At 35.3% G+C, this 21,847-nt stretch overlaps 1 protein-coding gene across 2 annotated transcripts in view; it reads right to left on the minus strand.

Moving 5' to 3' along the window:
* LOC136038868 (sodium/calcium exchanger 1-like) overlaps positions 1 to 9,546 on the minus strand; it is a 60,604-nt gene extending 51,058 nt beyond the window's left edge. Inside the window, exons 1-3 of one of the 2 annotated variants that reach the window (XM_065722330.1) lie at positions 9,425 to 9,546; positions 4,965 to 5,115; positions 427 to 605 (exon numbers count right to left, since the gene is read on the minus strand). In XM_065722330.1, the coding sequence (XP_065578402.1) occupies positions 427 to 605; positions 4,965 to 5,046 (261 nt within the window). In that variant the 5' untranslated portion in view covers positions 5,047 to 5,115; positions 9,425 to 9,546. The remainder of the gene's footprint in view (positions 1 to 426; positions 606 to 4,964; positions 5,116 to 9,424) is intronic. The other variant, XR_010620336.1, reaches the window with a different exon arrangement.
* Positions 9,547 to 21,847: the final 12,301 nt, after the last annotated feature.

Genomic DNA, 21,847 nt, shown 5'->3' on the forward strand with positions numbered 1-21,847 from the left:
AAAAAAAAACAATAATATGAAGTACATAAGATATTAAATGAAAAGATAAAAAAACAGAAAGAACAGAAAAATGACTGCACACATTATAGAGCAAAAACAGTGGAAAAGAAAATGGCGAAATTAATGACGGTAATAGAGAAGCAGGCGTAAATAACCAGTTTTGCCTACTTCAAACGCTCTAGAAAACCTCTGCTGGTGAAATAGAAGGAAAAGCATAAGGAATCAGCTGAAACAGATAGTGTGTGTAATTTATTATAATATATTACTTCTATGGTTATCGCTAAAGTTGAATTTCTCCCTACTTTTCTTCACTGCCTGAGCCCGCCAAACCTAAAAAAATTTCCTAGCCCTGAGAAGGCAAATTCCATAAATTTTCTAGTACAAAGAATTAAGAGAAATAGTAATTTCCCAGTCTTAGATTCTTACCTTGACGGCATGGTAAATAGCGCCAATAAGCCACGGTAATCCGAGTCCAAGGGAGACATTGACTGAGTTACTTCCCATGATGTTTCCGATGGCGTTGTCAGCAGTACGGCTTTGGACAGCTGCCACCCTGCTGACAAATAAATCGGGTAGGGATGTACCCAAAGCAACAAGTACTATTGCTAGAAAGAAAAATAATTTTCAACTGGGGTGCTTCTATCCCGGTTTCTAGGACTATAATAGCTAGGACACGTTCTGCGGGTGAAGGACGACAGATTCCCAAAGATTGTCCTTCTGTACCAGCCACCTAGGGCCAATGTAAATTAGGTCCTCCCCAAATGGGATGGGAAGATGCCGTAAGGGAAATGGGAACTTCTTGGGAGGGTGTAAAGAGGGACGCTTTAAATAAATTGGGATGGATGAGAAGTACATAGACTCAGGTGGCTTACTGCTGCAGTGAATTGTTAGCAGTAGTAGGAGTAGTAATAGTACTTCTATGCTTTTCAAGGAAAGTTATCCCAACAACAGACAGGAATGGATATCAGGAGGAAGATTAATACAGCTGAAGTTTTGATAACAAGTGATGTCTAGGCTGACGGCAAAATATTATAAAAACTGCAAAAAATAGAATTACTGATTTCCTGACAAATTTAATTACTTTCCAGTTTTTGCGAAACGTCTGTAAAATATATTGATAAAAAATTTATATCAGCGACTAAATGGGCAGAGATTTATTTAACTCGATTTAGTCTTCTCTGACACCATATAGATTCGATTTTTGATGCTAGTTTTGTGAGTTCAGTGAATTACCATAGTGCTCGTTTGATTCGAAATAGGAAATAAAAGACAACTTTGATCATCTGAGACCACAATTATCTCTAATTTTAATTTATTAGGTTAATCAGACTGAAAATTCTCAGTTGGCAAATAAGCTTTTATCAGTGTTGCAACTATAATGAAAAATTGGTAAATTAGATTAGAATTAGGAATTTCGCAAGGTTTGGAAACATTTGCAATTTCTTTTACCAACAATGGTTGGAAGGACAAGGCGCGAAAAAACATTTGAAAAACAGCTTCAAAATGCTTTAAAGTCTGAAAGAATGACTGCATGTATTAAAATATAAACTTAAGATGATGTGACTGAATAACAAAATATAGCAGAATGTACGTCTGTATTTATTAATATATGGTCATACTAGGGGATGAACATAAGAATGTATTAAAACGTCATGTCTTAGAACGAGCAGCTTCCTAAACGCTGAATATTTAAAAAAAATGGTAGTTTTATTTTATCCTTTTTTATGGCATTCTTTCCAATCATCTATTTGTCCTTGCTTTTCTTTTCATGTTCCTTCTGAAATTCTCAAAATACCAGAATTCTCGAAAATGTTCATTTTGGAACTTAACTGAACCATCAAATACGTTTTAGTTGGGTTTTCATCAGTATTTTAATTATAAATAATACTTTGTTGAAGATATGAATAATCAGTATTAATAACCAACATCAAATATCCCCCAACCCACCCCCAAGACTCTATGGTGGAGAATTTAGAGAGAAGAAAAAGAAAACCAAACAAGAAAAAAAAAAAACATAAACACAATGACATCAGCAAAAACATTTCACATTAAATAGCTCCATGCAAGGCTCTATGGCCAATATTGTGGGAGAAAGAAAAGGAAAACAAATAATAAATTATAACACAAAAAAAGAAACTCAAACAACCATCCGTGACTACCGTAAAAACACCCAGCCAGTACAGGCATCCTCAGTGGCGTCAATTTATGGAAATTGGGAGGAAGACAAAAATGTATCTATTAATATCTAGGGAGGAGGGATTTATTTCAAATTTTTCAATGAAAATCTATCAATCTATATAAACATATACTGTTTGTTTTTAACAAAAAAAAAACTAAAGAAAATGAAAACACCAGAACAACTAAAAAAAACAAAACTAGAAACAGTGGGGTTTTAGGGGGGGGATAGCTGATACTCCATGTGTTGCTGGGGCACGCAACGGCCCAGCAACGCGTGGCAGGGGTCAACTAGCATAAAATAAAAACATCCTTGGATAAAAACACCAATAAAAGCCGTTTTTTTATAAATCTATAGAGAAGGGCAAAATACCATACCTCCCTCCTCAATTGGCGCCACTAGGCATCCCGTATGCAAAACAAGAAATCTTTGGTAATTTTCCCAGTATTTCTTTGCAAAAAAAAAGAAAGAAAGGGAAAACCTTTAGGTTCATCTTAAGCAATATTAAAGCCAAAAATCCACTTACATCTTAACAGGGAAAACATCAAGGACATTTTTGTTTTTCCCTTGCATCCTAATAAAGCACAAAAATTGACTGAAACTATAAGTCTGTAATTTCATTGTAATTATTTCAATTAGCCTATTATCAACCAAAGTGATTGCTGGATGAAAAAAGCGAATACAATATTAGAAAATTGTCTAAAAATAATGTTAACTTCAAGGTCCAACAAGAATTTAAGGACTTGCACCGGAGTTAAGGCGGGGTATTTTCCTAAGACAAATTTCTACTCAGTTTCACCAACATACATTTTCTCTCCCCTTGCAACAATTAATGATCCACATTACTGTACCCTTTGTAAAAAAGAACAAGAGCTAAGAGCTCATATGGCACTTGTGACGAGGCAAGAAGAGCTAAAAGCCAAGAGCTCATATGGTATGAGCTGTAGCAAAATTCTAAGAATCAATAGATTGATTTAAAAGGAAAATCAGAGGCTTAATGCCGGTCAGGATTTAAAATAAGAGTTCTGAGTCATGATGTCCTTCTAAATATCAAAATTCATTAAGATCCAATCACCCACTCGTCAGTTATGAATACTTAATTTTTTCTAATTTTTCCTCTCCCTTTAGCCCACCAGATGGTCGAATCGGGGAAAACGACTATATCAAGTCAATTTCTGCAGCTCCCTAACACGCCTACCAATTTTCATCGTCCTAGCACGTCCAGAAGCACCAAACTCGCCAAATCACTGAACCCCTCCCCCCAAAGAGAGCGAATCCAGTACGGTTACTTCAATCACGTATCACGGACATTTGCTCATTCTATCCACCAAGCTTCATCCCAATTCCTCCACTCCAAGTGTTTACCAAGATTTATTCCTCCAACTCCCCCCAATGTCAAAAGATCTGGTCAGGATTTGAAATAAGAGCTCTGAGACATGAACTCCTTCTAAATATCAAATTTCATTAAGACCCTATCACCTATTTGTAAGATAAAAATACCGCATTTCTCACGTTTTCCAAGAATTCCAGTTTCCCCCTCCAGCTCACCCCAATGTCACAGGATCCGGTCAGAATTTAAAATTAGAGCTTTAAAGCACAAGACCCTTCTAAATATCTAATTTCGTTAAGATCTGGTCACCCTTTCGTAAGTTACAAATACCTCAATTTTCAAGATTGCCCCCCCCCAACTCCACCAAAGAAAGCAGATTCGGTCCGGTTATGTCAGTCATGTATCTTAGACCGGTTTGTATTTATCCCATCCAGTTTCATCCTGATCTCTCCGCTTTCTAAGATTTCTGGTTCCCCCCCAACTACCCCCCCCCCCCAATGATGCTGGATCTGGTTGAGATTTAAAAAAAGAGATCTGAGTTACGAGGTCCTTCTAAATATGAAGTTTCATGAAGATCCCATCACTCCTTTGTAAGTTAAAAATACCTCATTTTTTCTAATTTTTCAAAATTAACCCCCCCCCCCGAACTTCCCCAAAGAGAGCGGATTCGTTCTAGTTAGGTTTCCCCCTCCCAACTCCCTCCCCCTCCGACGTCACCAGATCCGTTCGGGATTTAATACAACAGCTCTGAGACACGATATCCTTCCAAACATAAAATTTCATTAAGATCTGATCAACCATTTGTAAGTAAAAATACTTCAATTTTTCTATTTTTTCCGAAGTAACGGGCCCCCCACTCCCCACCAGATGGTCAAATCGGGAAAATGACTATTTCTAATTTAATCTGGTCTGGTCCCTGATACGCCTGACAAATTTAATTGTCCTAGCTTACCTGGAAGTGCCTAAAGTAGCAAAACCAGGACCGACAGAATTTGTGATTGCTATATGTCACTTGGTTAATACCAAGTGCCATAAAAACAGATCTTTAATAAAAATTTCGAAACAAGCTACTAATAAATAGAAATAATTATTTCACAACTTGTATCTTTGGCCTGTATAAGAGATGCAATTGTGGTTAATACATATAGGACATCAGACCGCCCCTTACAACTAGGTGTCAGCTCATAGATGAGAATTGCCTGTGGCACCATCCTTCAGCCCACCTAGACAGCTAAGTCTCCAATAATAGCAGTTACAAAATTACCTGTGACATCATTAATAAATTTAACCATAATAAAAATTGGCATATAGATTAAAATTACCATTGAAACCATACCTCATCCCAACTATGTAGCCAAATATAGCAGCCATATCTCCAATAATAGTAGTTAAAAACAATACCTATGCCGCCACTAATAAAATTTGTATGATAAAAATTTCAATATAAATGGGAATTACCTGTGACACCATCCTTCAGCCCAACTAGACAGCCAAATATAACAGCCATATCTCCAATGATGGCAGTTAATACTCCAATCATAGCCAATGCAATTATGAAACGGAGCCAACCTCCAAGAAGACCAAAAGACGGTATCAGTGCAAATAAAATCTAGAAATGAATATTTGCTCTTTAGAAAGTAATTCTTTGAGAAAATAGGCGCCAAACGGAAAATAGAGCCAACCTTCAAGAAGACCGGCAGGCGGTACCAATGCAAATAAAATCTAGAAATGAATATTTGCTCTTTAGAAAGTAATTCTTCGAGAAAATAGGCGCCAAACGGAAAATAGAGCCAACCTTCAAGAAGACCGGCAGGCGGTACCAATGCAAATAAAATCTAGAAATGAATATTTGCTTATCATCATAACAATTACCATGTCAGGTATCTCTTCCCAGCCACCGAAACAAGAATTATAAAACTTAGAACTGATATGACTAAATGATCGTTAGAAGACTAGTGTTACCACTTAATGTTTTATTGCAGTGCATCTTTTAATTAATATTTTTACATCCTTTACCCATCTTTTATGCTTTGTTTTATTGACAGTTAATATTAGACCGCTTTAAGAACATGCTGTCCCGGTATTGTATTTTGACTTACCTTTGGAACAATCAAATGGAACTGAAATAACTTGGAAACGTGCTCTTTTTCATTTACCCTGGCCTGAAAATTCAGTATTCTGAATTATTAATTAAATGCATTTTAGTTTTACTGATGCAACGGAGACTGAAACTGAGTTTGGATTTGTGAAAAAATACCCAGATATCCAAAGACACCCGGATATCCTTCCCTCACATTTTATCTTCAAGCGACCTCCAATGGTTGTCGCAGGATCAGTCCCAGAACTGACAGAAATAAACGCAAAACATATGCGGCAAGCCATAATTTACCAGTATCGGTTCAGGGGCAGATTACATATGCATCGATTAAGGACTAATAATTAACTTCACACCATCAAGTCCTACAAAGGACAATGTAGGATTCAGGTGCTTAGATTTAGCACAAAAAGAATCCATAAGGTGATTGAACTTGTAAAACCATCAACAAAGAAAACCACATACACCATAGCCAATGAATTAGACTCACCAAAGTAAGAATAGGTACCAAAGGATCGATGATACTACTATCTAACCGAATAAAAAAAAACAACAAAAACTGGTGTAGTAAGATGAAAGCTCGTTGTAAGGTGGAGGCTAGACTAGAGGAACTGTATCCCCATGGGGCAGATTCAGCCCCCTTAGGAAGGCTTGGTTCAGTTTAAAAATTCCAGAAGTAAAGATAAGACATTTCTTTTAATGATGATGAGCTTGTCATTCAAGGGACAGTCCAGTTTTCACTAAAATGTTTTCACTTCAATTTATATAATCTGCCAGTCGTCAATTGAAAAATAAAGTAGATTTGAGATTCAGATAGAAACAGGAGTTATCGGATCTTACTGCAATGTTGGAATTATTTGAACCTGAAACTAATTCCATGACAGCTGTTACATAGAAACACAAGTTATTTCAAGTGAAAGTAAAGAGCCACATCAAAACGTAGAACAAAACGAAATATTTATGGTGCTTTAGTAAAGGCCTTTATGAGTGCAACAAATGCAGTTAAGCGGCAATTACAAGTGTCTTACTTATCAATTGCCTTTTAAATGTTTGAACAAACAGTTCTGTTTTTTAAAGCAACTGCATGTCAAGAACTTCTTTCAGTCTCAAGGCATCGTGAAAGATGCTTATTTTCTGATTCCTATCTATCCTAAACCTACATTTTTAAAGCACTAAGGGCATACATACAACATTTCCAGTAAGAGTTAGAGGTTGAGGAAGGGAGCCCCCCCCCCCTTTCTGCATATAATTTCTAGTTGCTTCAAATTTTAATACCCCTCTTTAGAGTAAAAAGAACTTATTTTTCTTTTATTTAGATTGCTGTTCACTTTTAATATCATATCCAGGGTCACTCTCGAGATGAAGGCTGTCAAACCCCACTCTCTAAGGCAGAGTTCAATTTTTGAAGACAATGTTTTGATATAAGTAGTTCATTCAATGTATTTGTTTTACGAAATACAGTATAATTTCCAAAATAAACTCTTATTTTAGCAACAACAGAGGGGTTTTCGCTAACTCAGCAAAATGAATTTTTCAAGGAAAATTTCCTATTTTGTACACAGTTGCTTCAGGGCTCTTATACATGTTACTTTATTATGTAATTTTCATTAAGATTGCACCCCTTTTTAGGAAATTTAACTTTTGTTTCCTGAATGTTAAGTTCTCATATATTAATATTTTTTGATGAGCAACATTAAAGCTAATACCTTTTGTATGGCTTAGCCACATGCACACATGATTCTCATAAATTTTCTGAAGCAAGAATTTGTCAAGCATAGTATTTTATAAACAACTTTCATTAAAGAATCGTACTTTTAAGATTTTTTCAGCCCTTTTTAGGTATGTACTCTAAAGGTAGATGATGTTAGCACACTATTTTAGACCCAGAGACAATTTTAGATAAGAGAGCATTTTGTACAAATGTTAATTAATAACCAAAAATCTTGATAATATGACATCTTGATTGTTTCAATCATTTTTTTAAAAGTAAGAAGAATCAGTAATGCCAATTTCACTCCAAGTTAAAAATAAGACAAAATTGTTTCTCATACTTTCCAGACAACCGCAAAGACGTGCATAAACCAGTCAAATGCATTTGCATTCTTTGAATCCCCATCTTTTACAATGATGACATCACATAGCCGACTGCCGAATGTTTCATTGTGAATTTCTGGGGAAGTTAATTGAAGTGTTTCTGGGGCAATTTTTGCTTCTAGCTAGTTGGAAAGGTAGTGTTGCTAGGGAGAAATTAGTTGTTAACTGACATATTAGTACAGAAGTTACAAATTACTTGAGGTTTAGTTAGGATTTGAGTTGGACTAAGAATTGTAACAAGTTAAGATAGTTTCTGTTATGCCTGAAGAAGACAAGAACTGGCTAACTACTGCACAGCCCAGAAACAGTGTGTGTCTGAAAGCTCAGGATCCAGCATTAACTTAGCATCCACCTAGCATTATCAGTTCAGACTAGAATTTCATTTGTAATTATTGCAGGGTTAGTGCCATCAAAAACCCTAATAAAAATTCCTCCGTTGAAGTAGGCTAAGTGCACAAGTTTTCTCAGAAGAAGCATAGAAAATGCAGGCAATCCTGTCATGATCTTGTTTTGATATGTATTTACATAAATGAAGTATTTTTATACCATGAAAATGAAGTTGCACCAAATCTAATATACAAATTGAGAAATTTCTGACCAAAGGAACTTCAAATAAAAGTGGATAAGGATAGCCTTTCTTTCAATACTTCATATTTTAAACTTAAAAGCAGCAAAAAAAAGTCAAGAATTCCAATCTGCTGGTCTGACCCTAGTGCCACCAAGCATAAACTTACCAATGTAGAAAAAAAACTATGCCCAAAAGAAGTTTATGCCTGGATCATTGTTTTCTGGGAAAAAGTTTCATCAGCTAGTTGGTTAATGAATATTTTATGGGGAAAAATTACTTGCCAATGAGATAGTTAACAGATGACTGGTGCAATGTTTGTTTCTAGCTAGTTGGAAAGAAAGTGTTGTTGGGGAGAAATTGCTTGTCAACTAGTTTATATAAGCCTATATGCTATTTTTTCCATTTGTCAAAAGGTTTCCCAGTGAAGACCTACTAAGATCTAGGCTACCTCCATCCAGCCTTATCAAGTGCCTTCAAAAATTCAGACAAACTGTTAATCTAGCCTATTAAAACAGTGTATAGGCTACTTATAACTTTTATTTAGATTCTAACCAAAGCTAGTTGATTAAGAAAAATTTTTATGGGGAAAAGTTACTCACCAACTAAATAGTTAGTGGAATTGTTTTTGGGGCAACCACATTTTCCAGCTAGTTCGAAAAAGAAATGTTTTCTGGGGAAAAGTTTTGGTAAAATTCTAGTTAATTGACTTCTTGCTATCTCGGAAAGGGTTTAGGTTAGAAAAATGAAACTTTCAGGGATGGGTATACAGACTAAAGTATGTCCTGGGATGGCATTTTAAAGTGCCCACCTCTACACCTTATCCCTCTAGAGGGTCCTGAAATTTACCTACATGACAGGTCTATAGCCTACCTATTGAAATTTTGACAAAACAGCATTTTACCTTAATTTTCAGTTACTACTAGCTTTTTCTCTGCCATTAGTTCTGAAAATGTAATTCCTGTTATTTCAGTAGAATTTTGAGCCATATCAATATTTTTTTTTTTTTTTTTAATTTAGGAAGTGTATTTACATATCTTTAAAACCTTATAAAATAAAATTGAGCAAAGTTATGGACCTGAGAACAATTTTTTTTTGTATATCAATTAAGCAGAAGATCTATTATGCAAGGTTTCACTTTAATAACACAAAAATTATACTTACAAAAAAAAAGATTTAAGGAGATAACTGTATGATATTTATGTGGCCTCCATTAGTTCCTGCAGATTGATTGAAGTGATGAATTGTTTGTAACGTGGTCTAATCAGGGTTGCCGCGAAGTTTAGATTCGTACCATTTTCGGTACGTTTTAAGTTTTAGGTTACGGTCCTAAAAGTGGTAGATTTTGGTTACGTTTTTTTATTTGTGTTACATTTTTGAATAATGATTAAGTTGTACATTTTCTGAGTAATTTTTTTTCGTGGAAAAAATTCCGCTGTTCCCACTTTGATTACACTGACTAGAGTAATGACAATCTTGAAATAGCATTCGTTCCGTGAACCACTCTGTATTTTGAACGAAAACATAATCTTTTTCTGGATTTTAAACAAAAGGCGTTTGGAAATTTTTTATGAGCTTATTTTACAATAACTCAACATGTTAAGGTTGCGTATGAGACTTTTTTGACTAGTTTTTAGTAAGAAATTAGACAATACATTTAACCATCAAGCAGTAAGAATATAATTAGGAAATCCGATATTTATAGGAAATCAAGCTGCGATAGAGGTGACGAGAGAAAAGTAAGCAGAAGGGGGTTGAGAGAGTTGGTAGCAAGAGCCGTGGTATCCACTGGGCTTTTGCCAAAATTTGCGGGGACAACGTGGTCGGCCTTTAATACTTCCCTCATTTCTCTCGTAAGGAAACCCTCCAAAAATGACGGTTTCTATACTTGTGTAATCAGTTTTTGAACTTTCTTCAGCGGAAAATTACAAAAAAAAAACAATTATGAAGATTTTATCAAAAATTTTTGCGAAAGATGTCATAAAGTAGGCAAAGGATATCTGAAAAAGTGACTTGAAAATTGATGTTTTTGAGATGTGCAAGGGTTAGCATCCAAGCACAAAATTTTTGGCAATATTGAATAATCTGATAAGTGTTTCCTAGCGTCCAAAGAGGAGCTACCCCTCTTTGTTATAGTTGATCCTTGTGACATGCCAGCTATCTGTAATAAACCAAGCACTATTGTACCATCTCGCTAAAACAAGTACGTGAGGATGTTAAATTTTATTGTTGAAAAGAAGGAGACTTCGATAAAGCCCCTAGGCCCAGTAGGCTGGCCCTCAGTCCCAGCTCAGGCGCAATCTTCTATTCTGGTTGTGTTAAGCGAAATTCCGAGCAACTTGAATATCATAAACCTTATTAATCAACATGATTTTGTTGGAAAAACTTGGTTGTGCTGATAAGGTCCAGCACATTGTGGCTAAAAAGCACAAGTTAGTAATACATATGTCTGACAAACAATACACAGCTGCTGGTGTTGCTGCAATACCAAACAGGCTACTGTGAAAAAAATTACTACGCTAAAAATTTAAAAGGAAGTATCTGAAACTTACATCCGTAAGCTAAGGGACATAAAAATATCAATAAAAAATCCATTTTTCGTAACTTCAAAAAGAAGTTTTTAATAAGCCTTATAAAAGTCCTATATTAAGCCCAGTCTCCATTTCTGTTTTATTTGTTAATCCTTTTCATTTGTTAATATACATCTGATTGTTGTTTTTTCCCCAACCCGTAACCTTTTATAGTTCTTTTAGGCCTATAGGCAAATAGGTCAGAGGCACAATCTGTCAAGACAAATTTACACAGGAGAAAAATTTATTAAACAATGGCCTTTGCAGCTTATTCATGACGTGAATGGGTCCAACCTTTGAGAATAGAAGAGTATAATGTTTTTTTTTCAATAGTTAGGGGGAGGGTTAAGTTTTCAACTTGTCAATAAAATACCAAAAAAAAGGTAAATTTGTTATCCTTGAATGCATGTTTGACGGCCAATCCTAATTTACCTCTTTAGGGAATATTACTTCGTCCACAGTTTATGAGAAAAAATATTCCCCATTGAAGTTCTTCCACTAATTTCAATATTGTATATATGTAGAAATATGCATAGATTTAGTAATTATTTAAAAAGAAGTTTTATGTCATCATCCCCCAAAGCTACCCTCCCCACACAATAGGAATTCTTAGTTATCGTACAGAAATTAAAAAGGGTAGCTTGAATTCACCATTTTTGTAATTGCATAAACTAGCTATTAAATGAATCTGCAAGACAGAAAGGGCCTTGGGCCTTTTAAGTCAAGGCCAACTTAAGTATTTTAAAGCAGAAAATTATTATTTTGTTCTGGAATTCAATGTTTTGATTTCCATAAACTAAAAATTCAGCTGTTGTTTAAGTGGTATACAACTAAAAATTAATTATGTTTATTGGTTTTCTTCATCATTCTTAAGGTTTTCAATTCGATTTGCTCGTGATTAATTTCTTTCTGTGAATGAAAAAAACTATTTATAGTAGGGTGAATTACAATTACCTGTGAGAAGTTTTTCAACGGAAAGAATTCATTTTCAATCTGGCCATTTTTTCAGGGGGGGGGGGAACTCAAACCCTCAGAAAATATCCACTGCCGCTAGTCATTTAGCCGGAATACAGGGTTAATACTTTTTCAGTGCTCAAATATTCATACCAATATAAAAAAGATATCAAACAAGCCTTCTGAGCTGTCAATACAGTCATAAATTCCACCTAAATACGAGGTTCAAACACATAAGATTTCGAAAAAAAGTATTAAGAATTTGGGAAAAATCTTTGGAGGACTTGGTTGCTATTTTCGACTTGAAAACTGTTCCAGACATTATGAATAGTTATTTTGGAAGAAAATGTGGGATCTCCTCTCTACTATTAAATCTAACAAAGTTTTCCGCAATGTTTCACTTAATAAAGCTTCTCCTGCCCACGCAAGTATTTTACTTTTATTGCTTACCACATAAAGATCCTATTTTGAAGATTAAATATTGAGATTAATTGAGATTAAATGGTAGTATTTATATACTTACGCAAGTTCTTGAGCTAGAAGTAATAACGCAATGCAATTTCTTCGTTAAACATTGTATTTCTCAAAATATGCGTTCATCAATAATAATTTTTCTTTGAGAACAATGAGGGCACAAAAAAAATCACAAGGTTTTCTGGCTTTGAACTCTTCTTCTTAGTATAAGGCCACTCCTCTAAGTTATCAGACTCAAAACTGAAAGTATCCCTTAGCCAATTGATTGCTCTATAACTATACCTGAAGTACTGGTCTATTTTATTTTTTTATAATTATTAGACCGTTAGTATAACAGTATAGATTAATGAGGGTAAATATACGGTACTTTTTTTTTAACAAAAAAAAAGCAAAAATTGCAGGACTATGATTTTGAGCAAGATCACCTTTAATTCAGAGAGGGAAAAGTTAAAGTTCGGATTCTTTTTTTCACTTTATTTCTTGACCCAGTGAGCGGTTCCTTAGCTGAGGAGTAGAGGCCATAGAAGAAGCAGAAGAGCATGAAAACACACCGGGTTTTCCGGCTTCAAACTCTTCCTTTTAACCTAAAGCCACTCCTCTAAGTTATCAAACTTAAAAGTAAAAGCAGAGTCGATATGACTAAGGTCAAATCAAATAAATCCGGCTCTCAGTAACATTGGGTCTTCGGTACTTGGATCACTGTTCCTTGGGATCCACATCAGAACAGTAGTTTGCTAATTTTAGGACCCAAAGGCATCTAAGGTTGTGATGGGAGCTTAATTCTGATATCCTATTATTTCAATTCTTAAATTCAGGTCATAGTCTGTTTCCCTGCAGTGCCGCCAATGCACGAGAATGTGGGTGGAGGGGGATTCTTGTCGACAATTAAGGCACAAAAAGCTTTCTTTAAAAAAAAAGGAAGACCTGATTATCAAAGCGCCAATTTTAGTTTTATCGAATAGGTCTCAGCAGAATTAACAGAAAAAAAACATGTGAATAGACTAAACATTCAAATTCGCAACACATTGCGTGAAAACACTTTCTTTGAGCTTTTTAAAGTGTGTTCGCACAAGTTAATGAGGTTCGTTCCCGTGGCAAATGGTCAAGGAACAAAATTTATGTTTATTATTTGGTTACATCTACGTTGGGGTTTTCTCTTGTGTTTGGAAGGGCTAAATTATGGAAGTTGTTTAATGACAATATTAAAAGCAGTGATTTAAGTGAAGTTAAAGACTGTAAAGGCTGTTGAAGAATGGATTGTTTTTAAACATGATTTTAATGATTAATTTAACAGGATACATAATTGATAGAATAAAACAGTACTAAATAATTATAGTATTTTATTTCGACTGATGCGTGTTAAGGAGGAAGTTGAGTGTTTAGTGTTGTTAGTGATAGCAGGGTACATATGGTTGCAATTATGTTTGGTTTTTTAAATTCCCCCAGGGATTAAGGTTAACTTTTACTAATTATTTTCTTTTTGTAGAGTTGTTTGATTATTCCTCCTTCATATTATGCTGCGGCATTTGAAGAGGATAGGTTATGGTAAGTTTTTTGTAAATAATTGATATTGAATTAAATTAAATCGAGCTACAAATAAGCTTTTTTGCACCGTATAGACACATAATAAGAGTGCTCTTTCGCTGGAACTAAAAAATAGTATGTAGTTTTTATCACTAAAACTTAGGAAGCTCTCCTCCTCCCCCTCAGAAAACAAAGGTTACTGGATCAGACCTCTGAAAAAGCTGAAAATCTTTGTATTCATCATATATGACGATAATGTAGAAAACTTGATTATAATATCAAAATGGTTCTGGATTAAGCTTACATTGCTAGATAAACTCATCACTAATCATACATGCACGAAATAACCAAGATACTTTTCCCTCTTCCCTTTTGAAAATTTAAGTTTTGAGAACCCGAACTACTTTAAATGACCAAAACCACAACGAATTTTCAATTTTCAAGAAACTACTTTTTACACAGAGAACAGATCAAGATAACATGAAAGTAAAATTCCCAATAAGATGAAAATCTCGTTTACAAAAAAGATGAATGGAGATTACCAGTTTTCCGTTCAGATTTGTATGATTTCTAAGATCGTAGAAGGTGATGTATTCACTAGGGTAAATATCTGCTTCTCTTAATTTTCCCATTAGTGATTCGGGGCCTCTGAAAATGGAAAGGAAGAAGTGGATACTAAAGACGATCAGAAATGATTATTAATAAATTAAAATGATGTATCTTTTTTGTAAACTAACTATCCTTGTAAAAAAAAAGAAAAAAAAAGAATAATCTATTATCGTCCTCTCCATATTTCTACCAAACCTTCAAAATCCACACAAAATCCAACTACCGAAATCAACCAACTGCTGAAAGAACCAATCTTCAGGCTTTTCCTGCACTCTCTTACTTAAACTTTGGTTGTCTTGATTGGGACTAAGGTTTATAACGAAAGTTATCAGAGGCCCTGAAGTACTTGTTAGAATGTCCAAGGGCTCAAAGAGTATTCAACAAAAGCCTAAGGAACATTTTTGTCGATTTCAGAAAGTCAAATATTGTAGAAATATTCACAAGAAAACTTCTTTCGTAGAAGGTAACCGTTAAAAAAAAAGAAAAAAAGCACAAAATGTTTCAAATAGATAATATAAATGAACTATCCAGTATAGATAAACGAGTTCATCGTAATATTATTCCATATATCGTAAGCTTAGAAAATTCCTATTACTACATATGACAAACTTAATAAATTTCATTTATGGTCATAGAAATCAGTTCTACTCAGATCAAGAACTTGAGTGGGGTCGCTATAATCCATATATACTAGGAATAGTTATTGGATCTTTCAACTATGCTGAATAAAATAACCATCTCAAAATTTTGATCAGATAACTCTGGGGGGAAAGTTAGCTTGACAAGCTACATATTATTTCTTGCCCTCAGGGCAAATAACTAATTTGCCATATTTAATATTACAAACTAACTTGATTGCCTTAAATTACTCTTGCAAGCAATAAGGATGAATCCTGTAGATACTGGTTACTGATGATGAGGGCTCAGTTTATTGGGCTAGCCACCTAGTCGGAGAAAATATTGTTCTTTACCCTACTATTGACAGGTTTCTGGTTGAGCTTCAGGGGGGTACTATTAAGTTCTTGAGGAACTATCTATCTGGAAAAGGTTTGGGATGATATCTTGGGCACAAATGAATGTCACACTACTGAGTTCTCTTATCACCCAATTTCCATGATACCCTTTTCGATCTTAAATCTTGGATTACTAATGAAAACTGTCTGGTTCTGAAGCAGAACAACGACATTAATTTTATAGTCTCTAACTTCTGAAATCTGATTAAAACAAAAATGCAAATTCCTTAAGTTCAAAAAAAAAGAAAAAAAAGGGGGCATAATACATTATACCAAAGAGACTGGGAAACTCATTAGAGTTAGATCTTAGGTAATTTAACATGGTGAAAATTCCTAAGCACCACTAACATTGCAGCGTCTGACGACATCTTTAAACGAAAAGAAAAAAAAATATCAAAGCCAGCTGGATAATTGACAGAACTAATTAGTAGTCTTACAGGACCAAAGCTGAAATTTCTTTTGAAGTAATATCTAATCGGCATTGTTTTTTAAAATTATTTCAAGTCAACAAGTTTTACGTCCTTGTCGGCCAACCGTCTAGCGCTAAACGAAAAACAGTTCGTACCCGATTGGGATGGGAAGATGTCGTAAGGAAAGATTTAAAGGAAATGGGGAATACCTGGGAGGGTTTAAAGAGGGAAGCTTTGAATAAATTGAGATGGGAGAGGAGTGTTCGAGCCTGGGTTGGCCTCAAGCGGCTTGGTGCTGCAGTGAGTTGTTAGCAGTAGTAGTATTTCATGTCAAAATCAAATCTTCGCTAAGTAGGCCTGGATTAGCGTGAAAAATCTTGGCAGGTCTAAGTAGGTTTTTCAACTTTGAGCAGGCAATTTCATTCCTAACATTATGCCGCTTCCTTTACTCTCTCTAACATTTAATATATCCAAAATAAGACAAGTGGTCAATCAACGAAGTTTAGATTGAATTGGTGATATTCAGTTTTCCAAGGGAAAGAAAGGGTTTCCCCCTTGTGAAAAAAAAATATTTTGTGAACTATGAGTACAGAGCACAGAAACCGTACCCCCTCCGCCTTGGATACGGCCTTGCCTAACAATTTTACACTCGTTAGTTGTCATTTTTGGGGATCAATAAATTTGTAATGTTTGAGTTTTTTTCAGACGAAAATATACATATAACAATACATATTACATATGAAAATATACCCCTCCCAAGGACACTCTTATACTTACTGCTCCAAAACACTTATATATAATTTATTGGGTCATCTTCTGTATTACTATCACCTATTCCAAAACTAATTTTTACGAATGTTAATAAATAGGCTTAAAGAAGTTAATAAAAAAATTCATATAAATTACAAAGAAAAATTTTGCAGCCATTGATAATGCTAAAATTAATACTGTAATAATTACACCCCTCTCCCCTCTCTCACAGTCCAAGTTTTCAGCTTCGTCACTCAACTTTGAACATAGGTCATTGCTGGCAGATGGCTTACAACCAAGTTATCAATTTACTTCATATTCCCAAAAATGATATTTCACATGTTTGTTACAATTTGGTAAAGCTAACCAATGTTATAATACATGTTTGTTTGACCCCATTTTTAGTCATTAAATGGTCTTACTCTTTTGATGCCAAACTTTTAACAACACTCTGTTTTAATGGTCTTCTTTTTTCTTTTTTTTTTTTAGCAATATCCAAGAGTACGTTTTAGAATATTCTTAGATTTCCACAAATATTCCAATTGGAAATGACCGGTTGTGCAGCTTTGAACTCACTTCCGGAGCATAAATCTACTCCTCTAAATTATCAAATTTAAAACTGAAAGAATCACTTCTCCAATTGATTGCTTCAATAATTATATTTGAAGTATTGGTCAATTTTATCATTTTTTAATATAAAAAAAACATTCCAGGAATAGGATTTTGGGCAAGATCAACTTTCCAATTGACTCAATCATTTTATCAGGGGTAATTAAATAATTCCTTTCTTTAGGATCGGCAAGTAGTGATTACACGTTAATCTAGTAGTATACAAAATAAGAAAGTTTCACTTAAAAAAGCAAATGTTTATTAAGATGCAGAAAATAAAATGTGATTCTTTTTTTTGATGGTTTCTTGACTCAGGATGCGGCTCCTTGGCTGAGGAGGAGAGGCCACACAAGGAGTAGAAGAGCTTAGATGAGCAGTAAATTCGTTTAGCAAGGGATGAGCAAAAAAAAATAATAGATTTGAAAATGTTAAGAGTTCCATTTCTTTTAAAACATGAAAATGGGAGATAAGAAAGAATAAACAACAGTTTTACTGAAAATTAACTTTACTTAAGGTTGAGAACCCTTGGTTTTTATTTAAACTTTATAATTATAAGGGGCCATGTCTGCTGCAACGCCTTTTTCTGTGAAAATAAATGCTATCACACAAAAAGACGGCAACAGGTATACAGGCCTTACTGATTATGCATACCCATGCCACCTTGACAATATGTTGCTATACCACCCCTAGCAAGCAATCCAAGATGGGAGAGGGTTGTTATTAGCGGGAAAGTTTTATTTACGCTTTACTTCACGATCTACAAAACTCCTGTAAGCGAAATTAAATAATTTTTCTTTTTTGCTTGAAGATAGATCAAGGAAGCCGGTATGCGAGGGGACAGTATTTTTGGCTAGAATACATGTCTAAGTTAACGGTTTATTTTGTAGAACTACCTGCAGCCTTAGGAACGAATGCGCTACTGTACGGCATTACTGCCTGCCTCTAAAACTCAAGGCTCAATATGTGTATTGATTTTTAATAATTCTAAATCAACTGACTATCTCAGAATTTTCACTTGATAGTATTTTGGAATCCCTTCAGCTGTAATTTTTGTTTTGCACCACAAAATGGCTGAAAACACCGCTTTGCTGTGGGACACTCTTTCTTGGCTAAAATAAATGTGAGTTTTAACCTTTTGTTTTGTAGGACTACCTCTACCTTTAAAAATGCGCCATCATACGGCATTACTGTCTCTATAACTCGAGGCTCAATATGTGTATAGATTTACAGTAATTTTAAATAAATTAATTATCTCAGAGTTTTCCCACAATATAATTTTGGCCCTGTTTTGGCTAGAATTTTTGTTTTGCACCATAAAATGGCTGAAAATGCCGCTTTGCTGTAAAACAGTCTTTTTTGCTAAAACAAGTGTCTATTTTAACCTTTTTTTGTAGGGCTACCTGTAGCCACTTTGCTGTGCAAAACAACACTGCTAGCCAAAAGAAGTCTATAATGTCATTACGTAAAGATTCTGAGACAGTCAGTTGATTTAGAATTTTCGAATATGTGCACGCATATTGAGCCTCGAGTATCAGAGGCAGCAATGCCGTGCGGTATTGCATTCGTTCCTCAAGCCGCAGGTATTCCTACAAAATAAACGGTTAAGTTAGACATTTATTTTAGCCAAAAATGCTGTGCCACAGCACACACGCATCCGTGATCTTTGTTCTAGCATAAAAATGCGATATTCTTAAATTTTGCTTATTGGAGCTTTGTAAATCTTGAAGAAAAGCGTAAATAAAACTTTCCCTCTTATAATTACCCCCTCCCCTTTGGAACTGCTTAATAGAGAGTGGAGTAGCCACATATTGTCATGGTGGCTTGAATATGCATAGTATTTACTCAAAGAATTATAGCATTTTCATTAAAAGCTCTCAGAAATAACCAGATGCAAAAATGTGTGATTTTTCATGCAAGTTTATCTAATACAGCAGTAGAAACGTGTCATTTTCATTAGGACTTCTCAGGAATGTTTTAACGATCTGTAATACAAACACATCCCTCTGGAATTGATTGCTAGGGTTCTCACCTTTCTTTAATTCATGGTTCTATTTGCTTTTATTTTATCCTTTGTAGATTTTTTTTTTTGTTTATTACGTTTTAATTCTTTTTTCTGTGTTTTAATAATACTCGTAATTGTTTTTCTATTTTCTATTAATAAAAGTTATATTTACTACAAAAAATCTTCATTCTTTAGATTATAAGTTCTAGGATAAGACTTCAATACATAATCATTTACGCAATGAAAATGTAAAGCCATTGCTATGCAAGTTAACCCGTCTAGATCACGTTAGAAAATTAATAATGATTTAACAAACTGGTGTATCTAATAGGGCAAAAATAATAGCATTTGGATGCTTGTGCTCACATGTGGAAAGAGCTGGAAGCATGAATCATTTAGTCATTCTAGGATGCGGGAAGAGGGGATCTTCCTTGCTTGCAATAGGTTCTCATGCAGAAAGTATCCCTTGAATCAAATTATTATGAAGAGTTTGCTGGTTCAGATGGTTAAGGGACTTGACTCCCTGAGGAAAAATATCATGAAAGAAAATGAAGTCTAAAAAAACTCCTTGAAGGAAAATAAATCCAAAAAAAACGCCTTGAAAAACTAAATTAAATCCTGAAGGAAAAATTTATTGAAGTATTATGTAAAGACGCGTTTGAGCACAGTCATTATGTAACCCCCCACATGCGTCCTGCCATTACATCATCTATGTTCCTAATAAATTTACCAAGTCAGGTAAGACTGCGTCACCCCCAATAAATCAATCAAGTCACGGAAGTTTGCGTCATATCCCACTTGTGCATCGTCATGACGTAACACCCACGTATGTGTCACCCTCAGTTACAACCGGGGATCCTATACGGGCCCCTGGAGTCTGGCATCTCAGGTGAGATTACGTTATCCTTAACACAAGTAAATATTCCCTATTACATAACATCAAATGAAATCTTGAAACGGGTAAAAAAAAATCTTATCGGTGAGATTGGTGCTAGGCCCCCCATGGAGTTTTTTTGCTAGCCCTCCCCCCATGGAATTGACTTCTAGGGTCCCCTGGTGGAAAAGGTTGCTAGGTTAGGTTAGGGGCCCCCTGATGAAAAAAGTTGCTAGGGATCCCGTGTTCACATCCCACGTGTGCACCATCATTCACGTAACACCAACGTGTGTTTCCCTCAGTTACAACTGGGGATACCCCACGGGCCCCTGAAGTATGGCGTTTTAGGCGAGATTGCGTCATCCTTAACAAAGGTTAACATTTTCCTATTTCCATAACATTCAGTGAAATCTTAAAACGTCTTGAAAAACATCTTGTCGGTGAAACTGGTTGCTAGGCCCCGATGGAATTGGTTGCTAGCCCCCCATCCCTTGGAATTGACTGCTTGGCTCCCCCGATGGGAAAGGTCGCTAGGCTAAGGGAATCCCCTCCGATGAAAGGTTGCTAGGGTCCGAGGTGGAAAAGGTTGCGAAGGGGTTCGAAGAAATGGGATGCAAGAGGCCCCGGCTGAATTTGTTGCTAGGGGCCCCGATGGAATTGCTCGGTTGGAATTCATTGTTAGTTGACCAGTAAAATGGCTCACTAAGGGTTCTGTTAGAATTGATTGTTGCGGCCCCATTGGAATTAATGGCTAGAGTCTAGTGTCTTGAAGGATCCTCTCTAGCCGGCCCTGAGTGTTTTTCCCTAGCCCTTCTTGGGTTTTTGAGAAAAACACTATTATGTAACAAGCATCTGCATCTCGAGGAAAATTATTCCCTGTTACGTAACAATCGAAGAACAACACTCCCTATTACGTAACAACCAAAACTAAACAATTCCTGTTACGTGAGAACCAAAGAAAAAACTTCTCTATTAGGTAACAACCAAACCCTATTCGTAATATCCCAATAAATCCTGATTTGGCGGGCTCCTGAAGGTTTTTCCCTACACTCTAAGGCTTCTGAGTAATTAACACAAGCGTCGTTTAGAAAACATTCCCAATTACGTAACATTCACCCGCTTCCCGAAGAAAACATTCCCTATTACTTAACAAGCCCATACATCTCTTAGAAAACATTCCCTATTACGTAACAAGTACCTACATTTTGAAGAAGTTATAAAAAAGTGTCCTGGTCCGGATTTGAAGGGACTGGGCTACGGTTAAACTCATTATGCTGTCACTACTGCCGAGAACAATTATTTGAAGAACAGCTTCATCGGACGGTGCGCTTGATCTGGAATGATTTTCTAGCGGAAGTTATCCCCAGAAGTTTCTCCGTTGACTCTTTCAAAAGAAGGTCCAACGGTCATCTAAAACCTCGATAAAAGACTAGCGACACATCAGATACTTAATTTCGCCTGATGCCATGAATTTACGAATGAATAAAAAAAAACCTCGGATAAGCTTAATTATTGTGCTGTATTTCTCATTTCAAAAAATAAAAGAAAAAAAGTGAGAAAACCTTGTAAACCCATAGAACCTTTCAAACTAACGGAAAAATTATAGGTTATGTATAGTATAAGCCTTATACTAATAGAAAAATATTCCACGGATTTTCTGTCAGTAAAAGGATGAACTAGAGCTTATTGAGATATGTAGGCTAACACTGAAAGCAAGCAATTAATTGCAACAGGTTTCAATAAGTGCTTTTGAATTCAATTTACTAATTACAATTGGCTATTGGACGCTGAAAATTAC

This window comes from Artemia franciscana, chromosome 18 (assembly GCF_032884065.1).
Source record: "Artemia franciscana chromosome 18, ASM3288406v1, whole genome shotgun sequence".
NCBI lineage: Eukaryota > Metazoa > Arthropoda > Branchiopoda > Anostraca > Artemiidae > Artemia > Artemia franciscana.